This window comes from Macrotis lagotis, chromosome 1 (genome assembly GCF_037893015.1).
Source record: "Macrotis lagotis isolate mMagLag1 chromosome 1, bilby.v1.9.chrom.fasta, whole genome shotgun sequence".
In the NCBI taxonomy this organism is placed as follows: domain Eukaryota; kingdom Metazoa; phylum Chordata; class Mammalia; order Peramelemorphia; family Peramelidae; genus Macrotis; species Macrotis lagotis.
Window position 1 is genome coordinate 589,977,036 of NC_133658.1, and position 21,891 is coordinate 589,998,926.

Here is a 21,891-nt window from a genome sequence, read left to right on the forward strand (position 1 = left end):
AAGGGCAAAAGGAAAAGAAATGGCAGAGGATGAGATGGATAGAGAGCATCATGGAAATATTGAACATGAACTTGGACAGGCTTCACAAAATAGTGTAGGATATAAGGATCTATGGTCTGTGGAATCAGAGTTGGAAGTGACTTAATATCTGAACAACATTTTGCAATTTACAAAGAAATGTGAATTATCTAATTTATTCTTTAAAGCAACCCATGGGAAAGTCAACATAGTTACTGTTTTTCTATTGTTTATCAAATCAAATTGTTTATCATGTTCTATTGTTTATCAAAAACTAAGTCATTTTTTTTAGTTTTTTTGCAAGGCAAATGGGGTTAAGTGGCTTGCCCAAGGCCACACAGCTAGGTAATTATTAAATGTCTGAGACCGGATTTGAACCCAGGTACTCCTGACTCCAGGGCTGGTGCTTTATCCACTACACCACCTAGCCACCCTGACTGAGTCATTTTGTAATGATTTATTTTGTTGTCATATAGTTACCACATAAAAGTGTGACTCCTAATAAAAATACATGCAAAATGAAATATGCCTTTCTTGAAGCTGAATATTTCTAATTGCATATAACACTGATTCTTATTTTAAAAAATACTCACTGCATAAAAAAGAAAGGTAGGTTCACACTTTCCTCGGTATTTTTCCAAAATATCAAGGCAATCTGCCTCTGCCTAAATTTAAAAAAAAAATAAGTTTCTCTGATTTATTTTATAGCTCAAGTGTAGAACAGTCAAAACAAATCAACAATTAGAAAAGCTATATTGTTATTATATCTCCTATTGCAAACCAGTTAATAAGAAATAGTGACCAAATCTCCATACCTTTTTGATTTTGAAACCAATTAATATCTCAAATGTTAAATCCAATGGTTTTCTCTAAGTCTTTATTCTATTTGACATCTGTAGCTTTTGAAATGCTAACCAATTTTTGTACAAACCAAATCAATAATTAAAATTAGATGAGAAACAGTGGACTGGGGAAACATTTTTGCAGCAACTTCTCTAAAAAAGATTCAATATTCAAAACATATAGAAAATGATTCAAATATATCAGAATAAGAGCTATTCTTCAATTATAAGTGGTCAAAATATATGAACAATCTTTTCTCAAAAAAGAAGTTATTAATGAAGACAAAAGTTTATTATCTAACTTATTATCAAAGCTTATTATCTTCAATTTTTAAAGGATGTCATGTGTATTACATAATTTTGCTGTCTCTAATGTTTTCTTTCTTCCTTTCTTCCTTTCCTGTTTCTTCTCTCACAACACATTCAATTTTGATCTAAGCATATCATGGTTGCAAATGTAAAGACTATATCAGATTGTCTTCTGTTGAGAGGAAGGGAGGGAGAGAGGGAAAAATTGTAAAAATCAAAACCTTGCAAAAAATGATAGGTAGAAACTACCATTGAATTTAATTAGAAAACAAATAAAATATGTATGTAATAAAAAGAAGTTATGCAAGGTATCAACTATCATATACAAATATTCAAAATCACTAATACTAAGAGAAATACAAATTAAAACAACTTTGAGGTTCCACTTAATAGTCATCTGATTCATAAAGATGACAAAAAAAGGAAAGTGGAAATTTTTGGAAGGACTGCAGAAGGAAAAACAAGCTAATAAACTATTAGTAAAACTGTGAATTGCTTCAATAATTCTAGAAAGCAATTTGGAAGTTACTTCAAAATTCACTTAACTATTCATTCCTTTTGACTCAGTGATACCACTACCTGGTTACAGTCCCAAATAGAGAATAGAAAGAACTAAAAAAACTATGTATACAGAAATACTAATAGCAACAATATTTGTGGTTGCCAAAAATTTGAAACAAATTATAGTATACAAACCTTGGGAAGATTTGTATGAACTGAGGTGGAATGAATTAAGCAGAATTAGGAAAATAATTTGTACAACTACAATATTATAAAGGAAAACAACTTTGAAAGGCTTAAGAACTCTGACCTATGCCCTGTGTATTTGAAGGTCTTTCTCTTAATTGCTTCCAGAACTTGTTTCTAGATTAAAGTGTTAAATTTAAACATGCTGTCTTGGAATTTGTAACCTTGGGCTTTTTTTCCCCCTGGAGATGATCTGTGAATTCTTTCCACTGGAATTTTCTGTGTTTAGAAGTGCTAGAAGTTCTCTCCTATTAGTTCTTTCATTAAGATATTAAGGGTTTTTTGTCTTAGTCATGCTTAATCTTTATTATTTGTTACTTTTGATTTTTGATGGGTGGTTATTCTTTCCATGTAAATTGTTGCAGTTATTAGTAATAAATTGTTTTCTTGACTCTACTTCATTCCTCATTGGTTCATGAAAATCATTCAATGATTGTATGGATACCTAACATACATCATTTCTTACAGTACAGTATTATTCAATTATATTCAAGTACCATAACTTGTTTGACCATTCCCTAACCAATGGGCATCTATTTCACTAGAGCAAAAAGTACTGCTACAAAGTATGTTACTGCACAAACAAAATTAATGTACCTAAGATAAAAAAGGGAAGTGGTCTAATGAAAAGAAATCTTTGCAGATTTGTAGATAGATAAATAGATGTGTGTGATTGTGAATGTGTGTGCAAAGTGTGTGTGTGTGTGTGTGTGTGTGTGTGTGTGTGTGTGTAAAATAATCATCCCCCATGAAAAAGGGTAAAAACATCACTTGTACAAAAATATTCATAGCAGCCCTGTTTGTGGTGGCAAAGAATTGGAAATCAAGTAAATGTCCTTCAATTGGGGAATGGTTTAGCAAACTGTGGTATATGTATGCCATGGAATGCTATTGTTCTATTAGAAACCAGGAGGGACGGGAATTCAGGGAAGCCTGGAGGGATTTGCATAAACTGATGCTGAGTGAGATGAGCAGAACCAGAAAAACACTGTACACCCTAACAGCACCATGGGGGTGATGATCAATCTTGATGGACTTGCTCATTCCATCAGTGCAACAATCAGGGACAATTTGGGGCTCTCTGCAGTGAAGAATACCATCTGTATCCAGAGAAAGAACTGTGGAGTTTGAACAAAAACAAAGGACTATTAATTTTAGTTTAGAAAAAAAAAGATATCCTATTGTCTGTTCTTGCTATCTCTTATACTTTATGTTTCTTCCTTAAGGATATTATTTCTCTCTCATCACATTCAATTTGGATCAATGTACACCATGGAAACGATGTAAAGACCAGCAAATTGCCTTCTGTGGGGGGGTGGGGAGAGGGAAGTAAGATTAGGGGAAAAATTGTAAAAGTAAAAATCAATAAAATCTTTAAAAATAAATAACTAAAATAAAATAAAGTAAAATAATCACTCCCCAATTGATAAGTATGAATGCTAATTGTTCTTTAAATGTTTGACAGAATTCTCCTGTGGATCTATCAGCAACAAGAGGTTTTTTCTTTTGGTAGTTATTTCACAGTTAAACCTATTTCCTTTTCTGACATTGGGTTATTTTATTTTTATTTGGGGGCAGCTGGGTGGCATGGTGAATAAAGCTCCAGTCCAGAAATCAGGAGGACCTGAGTTAAAATATAGCCTCAGACATTTACTAGCTGTGTAACCTGAGACAAGTATGTCACTTAACCTTAATTGCCTCCAGGGAAAAAAAAAGATTTTTTTTTATTTGGTCTTCCAGTAGTTTGGGTGTTTTATATATTTTTTAAAGTTCTCCTCTATTTATTTTGAGTTCTCAGTTCTGTTAGCTTATAACAAATAACATGTCTTCATTATCCTTTATATTTCCTCAGGTTTTGCCATTATTTCACCTTGTTCATTTACTATTTAATTGACTCGCTTTTTTTCTCCACTTCTTTTAGTCAGATTAGATAGTCATATTAAATTTATTAGTCTTTTCTAACAACCAGCTTTTATGTTATTAATCATTTCTGTGGATTTTTTATTTCTAATTCAACTACTCTCATTATCTTTTGTAATTATTTTAGGTTTATTAGCTTTCTAGTTTTTACATGCATATACAGTTCATTAATCTTTTTCCCACTTTTGTTAATATGTTTGTAGAGATATGGTTTTTCTATGAGAACTGCTTTAGCTATATCCCAAGGATTTTTATATGTTGTTTCATTATTATCATTCTCTTTCACATAATTATTCATTGTTTTTATAATTTGTTTTTTGACACTCATAATATAGGACTTCATTGTTGAAATTGTCATTTTAGCCTGTGTGTTTTTTTGTTTCTGATCCCTAAACTAATGCTTATTTGTATTGTGTCATGGTCCATAAGAAATGCATTTATGATTTCTGACCCTTTTATTTGTTTTTATTAATTTGCATTATCTCTGTTTTCTTACGGTCATTTTTTGTAAAGGTTCCTTTTGATGCTGAGGAATATATATATATATATATATATATATATATATATATATATATATTCTTTTGAGTTGAATTTTTTAAAAGTTTTGAGTCTTTTAGAGCTAGTTTTTCCAATAATTTGTTCAGTTCCACATTTTTCCTTTTTTAAAAAAATCTTTCCAATAGATATCCAAAATCTGAAAGAATATAAAAGTCCTTGTCATTATTATGTCTTTGTCTCTTGTAGATCAGTTAACATTTGTTTTATTAATCTGGATTCAAAAGAATTTAGCACTAAAGTTTATTGGCTTATTATCTATAGTTCTATATGTGTATGTGTTTATATATGTATCTTGTTTCCTTACTTTTTATTTTTGAATGTTTGTTTTTGATTTGTGAAATAGCATAACTAATTTCTTGTATATAATTGATACATTGCAATTTTTTCATCCCCTAAGTTTTATTTTGTGCATGCCCTTGTTTTTTAAATTTGTTTATTGTAAGCAATAGTTTGTAGGGTTTTGTTTTCTTATCCAATCTATAACCTTTTTCATTTTATTGGGTACCTGATCCATTCACATTTGAAGTTATTAATTATGATCAGCAACATTGTGCAATGATCACCTAGGATAGATTTTGCTCTTCTCAGCAATGCAGCAATCAAAGATAATTCTAAAAGAATTGTGATGGGGGTGGCTAGGTGGCACAGTGGATAGAGAACTGGCCCTGGAGTAAGAAGTACCTGAGTTCAAATCTTGTCTCAGACACTTAATAATTACCTAGCTGTGTGGCCTTGGATAAGCCACTTAACCACATTGCCTTGCATAAACCTTAAAAAAAAAGAATTGTGATGGAAAATATCCTTCAAATCCAGAGGAAAAAACTTTGGAATCTGAATACAAATCAAATATACTATTTCATATTATAAAATCTATTTTTTGTTTTTTTTTCTTTTATGTGTTTTTTTCCCTTTTTGTTCTGATTCTTCTTTCACTACATGGCTAAAATGGAAATATGTACAATATGTTATAACCTATATCAGATGATGTGCTATCCTAGGGTGGGAGGGGGAAGGTAAGGAGAAAACTTTACAAAAATGAATGTTGTGACTAATTTGGAAGTATCTTAAACATGATTCCATATGTGCAGCCTATATCATATTGCTTGCTGCCTTGGGGAGGAGGGAAGGACATGTGGAACCCAAAAGCTTACAAAAAGATGAATGTTGAAAACTATCTTTGCATGCAATTAGAAAAAAAATTATTAAAAATAAAAAATAGAGAATAAAGTTGTTAATTATATGTATATTTTCCTCTAATTGTTTCTAACATTGCTTTTTTTCAAGTTATGATTTTCCCTATCTCTTTAGTTATTTTAACTTTAGCTTAATCTTTTTTTTTAAGTGACCCTACTGGCTCATTTCCCCTTACTCCCAGTCTTCCCTTCCCTTTGGTACCCCTTTAAAGTTTTGCTTATTATTTCCTTTTTCTTTCTTAATTTTATCTGATCATTTCATTCTTCCCCTCTTTTATTCCTCTCAGTTAAGCATATAGATTCCTCACTTCTCTTCCTCTCCTACAAATATTCCTGTTCATTAGTTATTTCCCTTTCCAAAGAGAATTTCTCCCACTCTCTTCTTTATATATTCTCTCTTTTCTAGACCTTCATTCTCAAGACTCTTATATTTATCTAGACCTCTATTGTCTGTATTCTTCATGAATTTCCAAGATTGCTATTTTAGTCTCTCCCTCCTCTATTCAATTTCTACCATTGCCTTATAGAGCTTGCCTTGTGGATCACCTTTTCCTTTTTGCCTTATTCCCAGAACAATGACAATTCCTATAGGTAATAATCACCCACTGATTTATATCTTTCTTCTGATTGCCTTCTTTCTTCATTTGCCTCAAAATCTCCTCAGGTCTATGTTTTCCCACTCCCCCCAGGTGCCAATTGGCTGCCTCCCAAGGTAGTACAAATCCCTCAAACAATGCCTAGCAGAAAGCCTTCATCTCCCTTCACAGAACATCTCTTTTTATTCATAGGAGCATTCACTAGTAGAACTCTCTTCCTTCATCAAAACAAGATCTTCCATTGCCCCTCCTTTTCTATTCTTGCCACATCTTCACTTACTCCCCTTTAGACTCTTCCTATGAGTCCACAGAGGTCCATCTTCTCATTACTACAACTTAATTTGACTTGGATACATCACCCACTCCCTTCTGATCTTCTCCCCTTTTCACAAATTTTCCTTTATAATCATGTAGTGCCCCCCCCCGTATACACAGACCCCAACAATATTGATTCCACTATTATCAGGGTGCTACATAATGTTCCAAGATCACCACTCCACTGTTACTTCTACCTGATATCCACCTTTATTCTTGTCTCTTTGTGTTCATTTAGAAAAAAAGATGTTGCTGGTTACTCTGCTGTTATTTTGTTATTCTTTTTTTGTCTGTTACTCTGTAATTTTTTTCCTTGGCTGCTGTGTGAATACACCTCTCCTGCGTTTCAGTTGTCTGGGGTGTTCAAGAAGCAAATAATTTCTTCAGATCTAGTTTTCTTTCTAAGATTGCTCCAAATGATTCTTTTTTTCCTTTTTTTTTTTTAACTAGAGGCCATTTTTTTCCCATTTATTGTTAAACCCAGGTTTACAGGATTGGTTATCCTAGTTTGCATCCTGTACTCTATTGCTCTTCAGAATACATTGTTCCATTCTGTCCTGGGTTTTCTGGTGCATGTGTTTGAAATAGTCTCCTTTTATTTAAATTTTTTTTCCTTTGTTTTGAAAGACTTTCTCCTGGTCACTTGCAAAATTTGTTGTTTCTAAATTCAATTATAAAATTTTGGGACCTGAACCCTCATTAGCCAGCCTATTCTCCTTACCCCTCTCAGTTAATGTTAGATTGAACAATGAAATTAAGGATCCAAGTGAATGTCTTTTTTTTTAATGAAATACTCTTCTAAATCTTAAGCTATTCTAAGAAAAGTACTAGTGTGCAGTGTGGTATATTATCATTCTTACAGGAACTTAAAGAACTTCTGTTCATTTGTAAGAGACACTATAAATGGACATCAACTCAAGAATGGAGAAAATACTCATAAGTTTAGACAAGTCAAAGAATCCCACTAATTGAGGGGAGTATCTGCATATGGACTTTCATTTCATGGGAAATTCTGATGGAAGACATTCCTCTGCCAATAGAGTAAATATCAATTTGAAAATGAAAATTTAAAACTTTGTTACATGAGGGAAGACTTCCTTCTTACACCTTTTATCTCTCATTTTTAATTTTTGTCACATTGAAATCTTACTTTTCCCAAGATGAAATCTTACCATGGCAAAATGAAGGTTGTTTCCAACTTCAAGTTTTATTTTCCTGAAAAGGCTGACCACAGGTTTGCAAGGTCCGCACCAGCTTTGGAAGACATCAACCACTGTGTAGCAAAAGGTGCCCAACATATCACAAACAGACAACATAGTATGTCAGACAGCAACATTTGGAAAATATGTACTTTATGTAATATGAAAATTTAAAATTAAATAGGACATTTGTGTTTTAATTAATTTATTAGTGATTATATACACACAGGTATATATACAGATATATTGACATGTATACATATGAATGTGAAGATATAAATAATATGTGTATTCAAAATTTTTTTATGAAAAAGAATGAAAATAGATTTCTCTCATAATTTTAAAGTTTAAAACATTGAACAAAAATTACTTTTTATAGAAATAATCTTTATAATAAAATTGACAGCCTTCAAAAAGTTACAAACCTTCAATAAGGCATTTATGTGAATAGAGCACAGGACTTGGAACCAGAAAGAACTGAATTTGAATCTGCCTTAGACTCTAATTAACAGGGTGATCCTGAACTAATTACTTTACCTCTCTGGGTCAGTTTCTTCAACTTTAAAAAGAGAATAAGAAAAGCACCTCATAAGATTATTGTGAAAATAAATGAACTAACATATACAAAGAACAGTGAAATCTTAAAGCATTAGGTAATGATAGCTATTATGACAATCACAAGCAAGAAAAGATTGTGAATCAAATAATAAATTCCAAGTGAAGTCTATTCAATAAAAGTATTTAACCATAACAACTGCATTAAAACTTTAGAGTTAAATTTTTAAAAAAAGTTTAAGATTTTACCTTTATTCTTATGAAATTTCATCTTATTAGATTTTGGTCCTTGGTCTATTAATGTGGGGTCTTTTGTATTCTGGCTCTTTTGTCCAACTGATTAGCATTGCATTTTAACTTTAACTGCTGCCTGCTTCAGTCTCCTCAAGTAAAATGAATGCTAATACCTAGCACCTTCCCTGGCTTATAGTTGTCATTCAGTTGTTCAGTCATGACTCATTGGGCACATAGTAATTGCTTAATAATTCCCCCCCCACATACTCTGCCCCTTCCCAATTTCCATTCCCCACATCTCTATTCTTTTTTTTTTCATTTTTGCAAGGTAATGGAGGTTGAATGATTTGCCCAAAATCAGTTAAGCAAGTATTAAGTGTCTGAGGTCAAATTTGAACTCAGATGCCCCTGACTCCAAGGCCAGTGCTCTATACATGGCACCATCCAGCTGCCCCCCTACATTTCTATTCTGTGTCACCTGAAAATTTGATAAAACTGCCATTAGTGATCACATTGTTAAAAATGAGATGCAAAATCAATTACAGAATCAGTAAGCACATCTGAACAGACTACTTTCCAAGCTAACATTAAATTACAAATAAATGCAATTTAGAATCAGTCATTCAACATTCCAGTTCCAAATCCACCAAATGCAACTAAATTCAACTGTTGTCTAACCCACATCTTTGCATCTTGTCAACAATTCTAAACTGAAAAACTCTGCCAAGTATTTTGCTAAAATAAAAGTTTTATTCATGTTATATATGCATTTATGCAAATATGAAAATATATATCTATTGTAATCCCATCAAAAAAGGAAAGAAGGTTAGAATGGTATGATCTATTCTTGGTCTTGCCAACTCATTGTAATCAAACCTTCCTTTTCTATTGCAAGTCCCACCAATCATTAAGAAAGATCAAATTAGTATGATCTCAATATTAAGTAAACAGTATTTATCCTCTGAAAAATAGAATTCATGTGATAAATATTTTAAAGACTCTTAGGTCTCAGAGTAGTCAATGACCATAACAACCCAATGTTTGATAAACTCAAAGATTCCAGCTTTGGGGATAAGAATTAATTATTTGACAAAAACTTCTGGGAAAACTGGAAAACAATAGGACACAAACTAGGTATTTATATCAACATTGCACACTCTGTACCAAGATAAGACTAAAATGGGTGTATGATTAAACACAAAGAAAATTAGAAGAGCAGGAAATAATCTACCTTTCAGATCTAGGAAGAGAGGGAGAATTTATGGCCAAACAAGAGATAGAGAACATTTCAAAATATAAGTGATAATTTTGATTATATTAAATTAAAAGGCTTTTATACAAATAAAATCAATGCATCTAAGATTATAGGGAAAGCAGGAAGCTGGGAAATAATCTTTATAGCAACTATCTCTGTTAAAGGCTTCATTCTTCAAATATATAGAAAACTCAGTGAAATTTATAAAAATACACGTCATTCCCCATATGTTGGAGAAGATGTGGAAAAAATTGGGACACTAATGCATTATTGGTGGACTTGTATCTAATCCAACCTTTCTGGAAAGTAAATTGGAACTTCGTTCAAAGATTAAACAAACTGCATATTATTGATCCAACAATACCACTATTAGAGCTATTTCAGTATCACAGCATTATATGATGATCAATTATGAAGAACCAAGTTCTTCTTAGTAACACTTTGATCTAAGACAAGTAGAAAAAACTCACAAAGAAAAATGCTATGCATAGAAAGATAAATAACTAATGAATTCTGAATGCAGTTTGAAGCATATTCTTTCTCATGCTTATTTTTTTCATTTTGATTTTTCTTCTTTCACTAGACTAATATGGAAATATGTTTTACCCGATAGCATATGTATAAACTATAACAAACTGCCTACCATTTTCTGAAGAGGGGAGGGGATGGAGTGAGGGAGAAAGATTTGGAACTCAAAATCTTGCAAAAATGCTAAAAATTTTCATAATATGTAATTGGAAAAAAAGAAAATACAATTAAAAAAATAAAGACTATATCTCCTATCTCACTCAGACTGCATATGCAAGGGCTCTTCACAGACCTAGTTCCCTTCTAATTGGCTCAGGAGCTTTGACCTGCTCCACTTTCTGACCTGGTCCAGTTTGCCTTTCCTTAGTCCACCTTCTTCCAGCATTCTACCTTCTAGAGGGCTCACAATATTGGTGCTGAACTTAGTGCAGACTCACATTAGACTTATCCCACCTTAGCATAAGCTGAAGAAATATTACATCTTTGTATCCATAGATAGCAGGAATCACAGATCTGCACTATCACACTCAGGGATATCTCTATTAAATGTAGCTGACAATTCTTAACTTTATAGAGAATAGAGACTACTTATTTTAGTAAAACCTTATAGCAACCAAAATAGTAGACTAATCAAAGTACAGAAAATTTAGAATGGTAAAAATTGAACAAACAAACCTCAAACCAATTATTGAAGTGAATTGATTTCTTAGCTAAATAAAAGTCTAGCTAGTCCTTTGCATCTACAGTTCAATTATACAGTGGATAGAGTGCCAGATCTGGAGTCAAGAAGACTCAATTTCCCCAAGTTCAAATCCATCCTTAAAGGCTAATTGTATGACACTGGGTTTCACCTTATTTTTTTGCCTCAGTTTCCTCATTTATAAAATGAGCTGAAAAAGAAAAAAGGCAAACTATTCCAGTATCTTTGCCAAGAAAACCCCCAAAGGGGTCATAGAGTTTGATACAACTGAAAAACAACTCAGACATATGTTAAATAAATCATGATATGTAACTGGAAAAAAAGAAAATACAATAACTATTAGGTTCGAGTTAATATGAAGTGGCACATATTTGTTACAGCAGCAATGTTTCAAATATGAGTACGATAGTTTAGGGGTAAAAAATTAAACATTTTAAGAGAATATGTTAGAAAAATTAAATATGAGTTTTTGTTAAGTTCCTTACCTGTTAATCCTTTAGAACTGAGCATTTCCTCCCAAAGCTCCTGGTTATTAATATTGACCTGAATCCAAATCAGAATTTACAATCAAATTATAAATATTTTTACACAGTGAAGAAAAAAGAAAAATAAACTTTTTCTGATAATGATTTATAGAGACTTTATTGAATTAAAATCTTAAGGACTAAAACAATAATGTCTTAAATAAAAAGCAAGAGCTAATAAAGTCAGCAAAATCATATTATCTACAAAAGAATGAAATTGTAAAATGCAATAATTATAATCTCAGTTCATGATCATTATCTGCAAGCACATACATAAAAATGGAAGAAAAATATTTATATGATTGTATTCCCTAAAACAAATTCTAAGTATGTAAAACAAAAGTCATTGAACTACAGAAGTAACTGCTGCTCTTCTAATAAAGTAATAGAAATCATGATAAATATGATAGTCTTAGATATGTTGGAATAATTCCTCTATCTTTGAAATAAAGTATAATTGTTTTGTTAAAATATGAGACTTAATAGGTAATTTTAATTTTAGAAGTTTGGGATTAAAAGGTTCTGAAATCACTGATATGTCTTTATAACAAATATAAATATATGGAAGTATGTATGCATATTTTTGTTCTTCAGTCATTTATGTATATATTAATAAACAACTTTTGTTAGCCTCCCAACATCCTAGATTATATTCAGGGTATAGCAATGAGTCTATTATTGACCATAATGATGTTATCTTCAAAAATAACGAAGCATATACATTACTGAAACTGGCAATGTGATAAAAGTGAAAAGAATACTGACTTATGGAGTAAGGAATTCAAAGTGAAGCCCTTCTCTTGGAGATCCCCTAGCAGAATTACCTTGAATAGTCTCCATACCTCAGTCTGACTCAGAAGATCTCCAAGGAATATTTGAACAATCTGATGAATCTGTGATATCTGTGATGGGGGCATGCCTTCAATAGTGTGATTTGTTGCACAGCCATCCCTTCTCCTCCTAGATGACTTTTGTCCATTTGTCTTCCAATAAATCTTTTGCAGGGTCTACTCAAGCTATTAGAGTGACTCTTAATATATCACGTATAACAGATAATTCCATTTGGATGTATATTGCTCCACACTAAATAGGAATTTCTAGGGTGGAGCTAAGATGGTGGTATGAACCTAGCATGCTCCCAGTGTTTTTCCCTATGTGAAATGAAGGGAATGTGAAATGAAGCCTGTATACAAATAGCTATAGATCCCACCAAAAACAAACAAAAAAAGATCAAAATGAGTTTTTAACTATAAACATTATGGAGGATCTTCAGTGAAGGTCTGTCTCTTCAGGGGAAAAGGGCAAGTAAAATCCAGGCAGGTGGGAGAGTAGGAAAGCCAGCAGAAGACTTCTAGACACCATGCAGCTTAGGACCCAGCGACTAGATAACAGTCCAGTTCCCTGCAGCTACATGGTAGGCCAATAGGGAAGGTCACATACCTAGACAAAGTCTGAACCCTGGGAACACTGGGGCAGTAGAAAGGACTGGGTTAGGAACAAACCACTGCATAGACAGAACTTAAACATAAAGGAGGAAACAAATCTCCTCATAGGCATTGTCTGAACTGCATAGGCAAGACCTTGGCAAGTGGTAGGCCAGGAATAAGATGGCAGCCCCAGCACAATACTCCCTATATCTCAGGAGCAGAGTTCAACAATCAAGATGAGCAAAAAAAACCCTCAAAAAAGCACTAACCATAGAGAACTACTATTCAGATAGAGATGTAAAAATGCCACCTCAGAAGAAGAAAGCTGTGACAAATTACCATCCTACATGGGAAGTCTCAATGGAATTTATGAATTGGACTCAAATCCAAAATCTCATAAAAGAGCTTAAAAATATTTTAAAAAGCAAAGAAAATTGATCAAAGAAATCAAGTTCTTTAAAAGTAAAAATAACCGGGAGCGGCTAAGTGGCACAGTGGATAAAGCAACGGCCCTGCAGTCAGGAGTACCTGGGTTCAAATTCGACCTAATAATTACCTAGCTGTATGGCCTTGGGCAGGCTACTTAACTCCATTTGCCTTGAAAAAACCTTAAAAAAAAGTTCAAAAGTAAAAATAACCAACTAGAAAAAGAATATAACTCATCTAAAATTCAAATTGACCAACTGAAAAAAGAATGCAACTCAGCTAAAAGCCAAATTTACCAACTAGAAAGGGAATGCAACTCAGAAAAAAAGTAAACTTAACCAACCGGAAAAGGAAAAGAACTCATTGAAAAATAAAATTAATCAACTGGAAAAGGAAACACAAAAGCTAACTGAAGAAAATAAAACCCTAAAAAACAGAACTGGATAAGTAGAAGCTCATGAATCTGTGAGACACCAAGATTCTATGAAACAAAATCAAATGGCTAAAAAAAATTGAAGAAAGCATAAAGTACCTTTCAGGAAAAACAAAGAACCTGGAAAATAATTCCAGAAGAGATAGTTTACAAATTATTATTCTACCAGAAACACTAGATCAGAAAAAGAGTCTGGAAAAAATCTTTTAGGAAATTATTATGAAAATCTGTCCTAATATACTAGATCAAGAAGACAAAAATAGTCCTTGAAAGAATACACAGAACACCTTCAGAAAGAGACCCCAGGATAAAAACTCTAAAAACTATAATAGTCAAATTCCAGAATTCTCAAATAAAGGAGAAAATACTGCCAACAGACAAAAAGAAGCAATTTAAATACAAAGGAAGCACAATCAGAATTGCACAGGACAAATTAGCTTCAACATTAAAGGGTCTGAGGACCTGGAATATGTTTTGGAGAGCAAAGGACCTTGGACAACCAAGGATTTGCTACCCTGAAAAATTCAGCATATTCTGTCAGAAGATGGATTTTCTTTTTCTTTTTCTTTTTCTTTTTTTTTTAGGTTTTTTTGGCAAGGCAATGGGGTTAAGTGGCTTGCCCAAGGCCACATAGGAAATTCTTTTTTTGGGTTTTTTTTGCAAGACAGTGGTGTTAAGTGGCTTGTCCAAGGCCACATAGCTAGGTAATTATTAAGTGTCTGAAGCTGGATTTGAACTGAGGTACTCCTGACTCCAGGGCCTGTGCTCTATCCACTGTGCCACCTAGCCACACCCTAGAATATCGGTTTTCAATGAAATAGAAGACTTCCAAGACCAGAGCTGAACAGAACATTCAATCTTCAAATATAAGACTTAAGAGATGCATGAAAAGGTAAATAGGAAAGGGGGGGGATGCTAGTCAAGAACATTAGATTGTAAAAGTCCCTGCAAGGGAAGATTACATTTGTAATTCTTGAGAATTCTATTTCTCTCAGGATAGTCAAAGGGTTGAATATAGTTGAAAGGATCGTATTTAGAGGATATAAATATGGTTGGTTCTTGTCGTTTGTTATCAAAGATGACCAAAATGTACTATGTTTGAGACAAATTTGAGACAGTCAGACAATTGCCAATCAAACCAATATGAACTCAGAATGCTCTACCAGTGGTTAGGCACAAACAATACCAGTGAACAACTGAGGCATTTACTCTAAATTTATGTTTCTTATATTTCCTTTGAACTACCTGAAATCTGCCTTGCTCATATAAATCCAGCACTTTCTCTGATGAGGGCATCCCATGCTGGGCAGTCCTGTGCCTGTGACTCCCATGCCTTACAATTAACTCTAAAGTTCTTAAAAGAGACCTTCAGGGTGTCACAGTACTTAGAGAACTTAGAGGCTCCATTCATAATTAAATTAAACAGCTTCACTAAGGAAGAATGTAATACAATAGGGGCCAAGAATGGAAATATACTTAGAAGGGTTGGACATAAAGAGGATGGTGCCTAGAGGGACTGCACATGAAAACATCACAAAGAGAGTTTGCTTGGCTTGACCATTTGACTACAATTGGAAGTAGACTTGGGGGGAAGGTATAAATAATTCCTGAAATGACTTCCCATGATTTTGTGGCTCATGAGGATTACATATCTATGAAAGGTACTGGAAAAGGGGATAAGGTACAAAATGATTATAAATTGAGGTGATTTATGACTCTTGAGAAATGCATTGCTAATGACATAGAAGAGGGGAGGGTACTTAGTGACTAAAAGACAATGCTGCTTATCAGTCAATCAGGCAATCAATCAAACTTTAAGAATAGTTCTTCTATCAGATCAGATAAAAGTAAATTTTGACAAAGGGGGTGTAAGTACAAGATAGGTTAAAACAATAAAAACATAAAAAGAAGTACTACACTAGAAGAAGCCATTAATGGAAAATAATGTGAAGAGGCCACAAAGACCTATTATAGTAGAGTGGAAGAAGAAAGGGTGTAAAAACTGAGTAAATCTACTCAATAGATCCCAGAGAGAATAACATACATTTTCAAATGGGTTTAAAAATCTATCCTATCCTACAGGGAAGTGGGGGGGGGGGGGGAGATGAAAGGAAAGGAAAGAAAGGAAGAAGGGATTGTTAGAAAGGAATGTAAAGATAAAAGTGAAAGTGAAGTTAAAGCTAAAATTTAAAAGAAAAGGGAAAGGGAAAAGGAAGCAAAATATTGGTGAGAAGGAAAAAGAGGAAAGGAAAGAGAAAGCTATAAATAAGAAAACACATCATGGAGGGAAATACAGAATTAGTAATTTTAACAATAAATGTGAATGGGATGAACTCTACCATAAAAAAGGAAGCAGATAGCACAATGGAATAAAAAAACAGAATCCTACAATATGCTCTAGTATATGAAACACATTTGAAGCAGAGGCACATACAGGGTAAAGGTAAAAGGCTGGAGCAAAATACATTATGCTTCAGTTAAAGTAAAAAAGTCAACAATGATGATCCTGATCTCAGACAAAGCAAAAGAAAAGATAGATATTATTAAAAGGAATAAGGAAAGGCATCATAGGCAATGAAGTTGTATCATTATTAAACATATATGCACCAAACATTCAAATAACATTCAAATTCTTAGAGGAGAAACTGAACAAATTAAAAGAAGACATAGACAGCAAAACTTGAATAATAGGGGACCGCAACCTCCCTCTCTCAGAATCAGATAAATCTAACCGCAAAATAAAGAAGGGAGTTAAGAAGGTGAATAAAATCTTAGAAACGTATACATATACATATACATACACATACACATACACATACACACATATGCACATACACAATATACATATATACATACACATACATATACACATACATATACATATACGTATACATATATATATATATATATATATATATATATATGAGAGACCTCTGGAGAAAACTGAATGATGATAGAAAAGAATATATAATTTTCTCCATAGCACATGGAACCTCTACCAAAAATCACCATGTACTAGTTCATTAAAAACTTTACAATCAAGTGTAGAAAGGCAGAAATAATAAATGCATACTTTTCAGATCATGATGCAATAAAAATTACATGTAATAAGGGACCATGGAAAGATAAACCAAAAATTAATTGGAATCTAAATAATTTAATTTTAAAGAATGAATGGATCAAACAACAAATCAGAAATAATCATTTCATCCAAGAAAATGAGAACAATGAGTCATAATGCCAAAACTTAGGGAATGCAGTCAAAGTCATTTTTAGGAGAAATTTTATATCTCCAAGTGCTTATATGAATAAAATAGAGAAAGAGGAGATAGATGAATTGAGCATACAACTAAAAGAGCTAGGAAAAGGAACAAATTAAAGATCCTCAATTAAATAACAAATTAGAAATTTTGAAAATCAAAGGAGAGATTAATAAAATTGAAAGCTAGAAAACCAGTGATCTAATAAATAAAATTAAAATTTGGTTTTTATGAAAAAATAAATAAAATACATAAACCTTTGGTAAATTTGATTTAAAAAAGAAAGAATATCAAATTACCACTGCCAAAGAGGAGGAAATTAAAGAGATATTTCAGAACTTAGCCAATGACAATAAATTTGACAACCTGAGTGAAATGGATGAATGTTTACAAAAATAAAAAACCATCCAGATTAAAAGAAGAAATAAAATACTTAAATAATCCCATTTCAGAAAAGAAATTGAAGAACCCATCAATAAATTCCCTGAGAAAAAGTCTCTAGGACCAGATGGATTTACAAGTGAAAGCTACCAAACATTTAAGGAAAAATTAAGTCCAATTCCACATAAACTATTTTAAAAAATAGAAGGAGTTCTGCCAAATTCTTTTTATGACACCAATAATAACTAGTTTTTTTATAGCACAATCACTTCTTTTTAAAAATTTTTTATTATTTATTTAAGGCAGTGGGGTTAAGTGACATGCCCAAGGTCACAGAGCTAAGCAATTATTAAGTGTCTGTAGATGAATTTGACCTCAGGTCCTTTTGACTCCAGAGTTGATACTCAATCCATTGTGCCACTCAGATTAGGGCAACTAGGTGGCACAGTGTATAGAGCACTGGCCTTGGATTCAGGAGGACAAGAGTTCAAATCCAGCCTCAGACACTTGCCACTAACTGGCTGTCTGACCATGGGCAAGTCACTAACCTTGATTGTCTCACATACAGGGTCATCTCCAGTCATCCTGATTCATATCTGGCCACTGGACCCAGATGGCACTGGTGGAGAAAGTGAAGCTGGTGACTTAGCACAGCACCCCCTCACTCAAATCTAATTCACGTTTGTCATGGCATCACCTCCCTTATGTCAAGGTCTTCTTCGAAGATGAAGGACAAACAAATGGGGCAGCTAGGTGACACAGTGAATAGAGTACCAGCCCTGGAGTCAGGAGGACATGGGTTCAAATCTGATCTCAGATGATAATTATGTAATTATGTAACTGTGTGACTTTGGGCAAGTCACTTAATTTAGTGCAACTAGATGGCACAGTGGATAGAGCACTGGCCTTGAAATCAAAAGGAAAGGAATTCATATCCATCTTCTGACACTTACTAGCCGTGACCTTGGGCAAGTTTCTTAACCCTGATAGCCTCACATCCATGACCCATGCAGGGTCATCCTGATTCATATTTGGCCAATGGACCCAGATGACTATGAAGGAGAAAATGAAGCTGGTAACCAAGCCCAGCACCCCCTCACTCACATCCAATTTATGTGCTTATCATGGCATCACCTTCCTGATCATGATCTTCTTCAAGAATGAAGAACACAGTGGGAGGCTAGGTGGCGTATTGGATAAAGCACTGGGCTTGGAGTCAGGAGTACCTGGGTTCAACTCGCGTCTCAGACACTTAATAATTACCTAGCTGTGTGGCCTTGGGCAAGCCACTTAACCCTGATTGCCTTGCAAAAACCTAAAAACAAAACAAATTAAAAAAAAGAATGAAGAACACCATTATGACACCAATATGGTGCTGATAACTAAACTAGGAAGAATCAAAACAAAGAAAATTATAGACCAATCTATTATTAAAAATACTAGAGAGGGGCAGCTAGGTGGCGCAGAGCACCTGGATAAAGCCCCGGCCCTGGAGTCAGGAGAACCTGAGTTCAAATGCGACCTCAGATGACACTTAATAATTACCTAGCTATGTGACCTTGGGCAAGCCACTTAACCCCATTACCTTGCAAAAAAAAAACTAAAAAAAAATACTGGAGAGTATAGGAATAAATGAAGTTTTCCATAAAATAATTAGCAATATCTATCTAAAACTATCCACAAATATGATATGTAATGGGGATAAACTAGGAGCATTTCCAATAAGAACAGGAGTGAAACAAGGATGCCCATTTTCACCATTTCTAATCAATATAGTATTAGAAATTTTAACTTTAGCAATAAGAGAAGAAAAAGAAATTGAAGGAATTAGAATTGGCAATGAGGATGGAAAATTTTCAATCTTAGCAGATGATATAATGGTATACTTAGAGAACCCTAGAAAATCATCTAAAAACCTACTTGAAATCATTAACTTCAGCAAAGTTGCAGGATAAATAAACCCACATAAATAGTTAGCATTTCTATATAGGAAAAACAAAACCCAAGGGCAAGAGATAGAAAGAGAAATTCTGTTTAAAGTAATTGCAGATAGGGGTGGCTTGGTGGCACAGTGGAGATAAGAGCACTGGCCCTGGAGTCAGGAGTACCTGAGTTCAAATGTGGCTCCAGACACTTAATAATTACCTAGCTGTGTGGCCTTGAGCAAGCCACTTAACTCCATTGCCTTGCAAAAGAACCTAAAAAAAATAATAACTGCAGATAACATAAAATATTTGGGAATCAATCTCCCAAGAAAAACCCAGAAACTGTATGAACATAATTACAAAACACTTTTCACACTAATGAAATCAGACCTAAACAATTGGAAAAACATCAGTTGCTCATGGTTAGGCTGAGTTAATATAATAAAAGTGACAATTCTACCCAAATTAAATTACTTATTCTATGCCATACCAATCAAGCCAGCAAACAACTACTTTACAGAGATAGAAAAAATGTTAGAAAAATTCATCTGGAGCAACAAAAGGTCAAGAATATCAAAGAAACTGATTAAAAAATGTAAAGGAAGGCAGCTAGCTCTATCAGATCTAAAACTATACTATAAAGCAGCAGTCATCAAAATTCCTGATACTGTTTAAAAAATATAATAATGGACCAGTGGATTAGGAAAGGTACAAAAGAAACAGTAGTAAATGACTATAGTATCTATGTTTGACAAACCCAAAGAAATTAGCTTCTGGGTTAAGAACTTACTATTTGACAAAAACTGTTGGGAAAACTGGAAAATAGTATGGCAAAGAGCTAGGCATAGATCTACATATCACACACTTAACCAAAATAAGGTCAGGGGTCCAGGATTTGGACATAAAGGGTGACACCATAGAACAATTAGCAGATCAAGAAAAACTCTATCTGTTGGGTGTATAGTAAGGGGGGAAATTTATAACAACAAGTAATTGAGTACATTATAAAATGCAAAAATGGATGATTTTGGCTAAAATAAATTAAAAAATTTTGCACTAATAAAACCAATGCCGCCAATATCAGAAAGAAAATAGAAAGTTGGGAAGCAATTTTCACAGATAGGGGTTCTGATAAAGATCTCATTTCTAAAGTAGATAGAGAATTGAATCAAATTTAAAAGTTTACAAGCTATTCCCTAATTGAAAAATGATAAAAGGCCATGAACAGGAAGTTTTCAAATGAAGAAATTAAAGCAATATATAATCATATAAAAATGCTCCAAATCATTACTGATTAGAGAAATGCAAATTAAAACAACTATGAGGTGCCATCTCACACCTAAAAAATTGGCTAAGATGACAAAAAGGGGAAATGATCAATGTTGGAGAGGTTGTGGGAGGATTGGGACATTTGATACATTGTTGGTGGAATTGTGAACTAATCCAACCATTTCAGAGAGCAATCTGGAACTATGCTCAACTATGTCCAAAAGCAATAAAATGGATCATACCCTTTGATCCAGCAATATCAATACCAGGCCTATAGCCAAAAGAAATCATTACAAATGGAAAAAGTCCCACATATTCAAAAATATCTGTAGCAACTCTTTTTGTAGTGGCAAAGAATTTGGAAATTGAGGTGATACTCATGAATTGGGGAATAGATAAACAAGTTATGGTAGATGAGTATTATGGAGTACTATTGTTCTATAAGAAACCATGAATGGTCAAACTCTAGAAAAGCATGAGAAGAATTTCATGAACTAATGCTGAGAGAAGTGAGCAGAACCAAAAGAACATTGTATATATTAACAACAACATTGTGAGTTGATAAACTTCCTCTCAGCAGTTCAGAAAACTAGGATAACCCTGGGAGACCTATTAGTGACAACACATCCACATTCAGATGGGGGAAAAAACAACCACAGAATTTGAATGAATACTTTGTTCATTTTTAAAAAAATTTTCTCTTATATTTTTCCTTCTTATTCCATGATTTTCTTTCTTTTCTCATAGAGCACCGCCCTGGGAGTCAGGAGGACAGGAGTTTGAATTTGACCTCAGACACTTGGCTCTTAAAAGCTGTCTGACCTTGGGCAAATCACTTAACTATGACTGCCTCACATTCAGGGGTATCTGATCCTTTTCTGGTCACTGAACCCAGATGGTTCTGTAAGAGAAAGTATGGCTGGTGACTTAGCACAGTGCCCCCTCACAGTGCCTCCAATTCACTTGATGGTATCACCTCCCTGATATCGTGGTTAAACACAAATATACATGTACAATGTTCACTAGACTGTTTGCTGCTGAGGGGAGGGGGGGAGGGAAGGTGAAGAAAAGTGTATAACTTAGAAATATGCAAGTGGATAAATGTTGAAAAACGTTCATATCATGTAATTGGAAAAATAAAATAAAATATCAATCACAAGAATAAAAGAAATTGTATGTTGCAAAAAATATATTTATTTCATGTATACCAAATGAATCCTGTAGATTGTTGGGAAGATATGCCTTGTTACTGTTATAAGACCAGCCTATTTATTTTT

The 21,891-nt window shown here is 33.5% G+C and overlaps 1 protein-coding gene across 3 annotated transcripts in view; it reads right to left on the reverse strand.

Moving 5' to 3' along the window:
* The window catches only part of NME9 (NME/NM23 family member 9), a 48,472-nt gene that overhangs the window by 14,292 nt on the left and 12,289 nt on the right, over positions 1 to 21,891 (reverse strand). For 2 of the 3 annotated variants that reach the window (XM_074214860.1, XM_074214861.1), the window contains 3 exons: positions 11,455 to 11,512; positions 7,671 to 7,771; positions 612 to 683 (listed from right to left, as the gene is read on the reverse strand). In XM_074214860.1, the coding sequence (XP_074070961.1) occupies positions 612 to 683; positions 7,671 to 7,771; positions 11,455 to 11,512 (231 nt within the window). The remainder of the gene's footprint in view (positions 1 to 611; positions 684 to 7,670; positions 7,772 to 11,454; positions 11,513 to 21,891) is intronic. The other variant, XM_074214862.1, reaches the window with a different exon arrangement.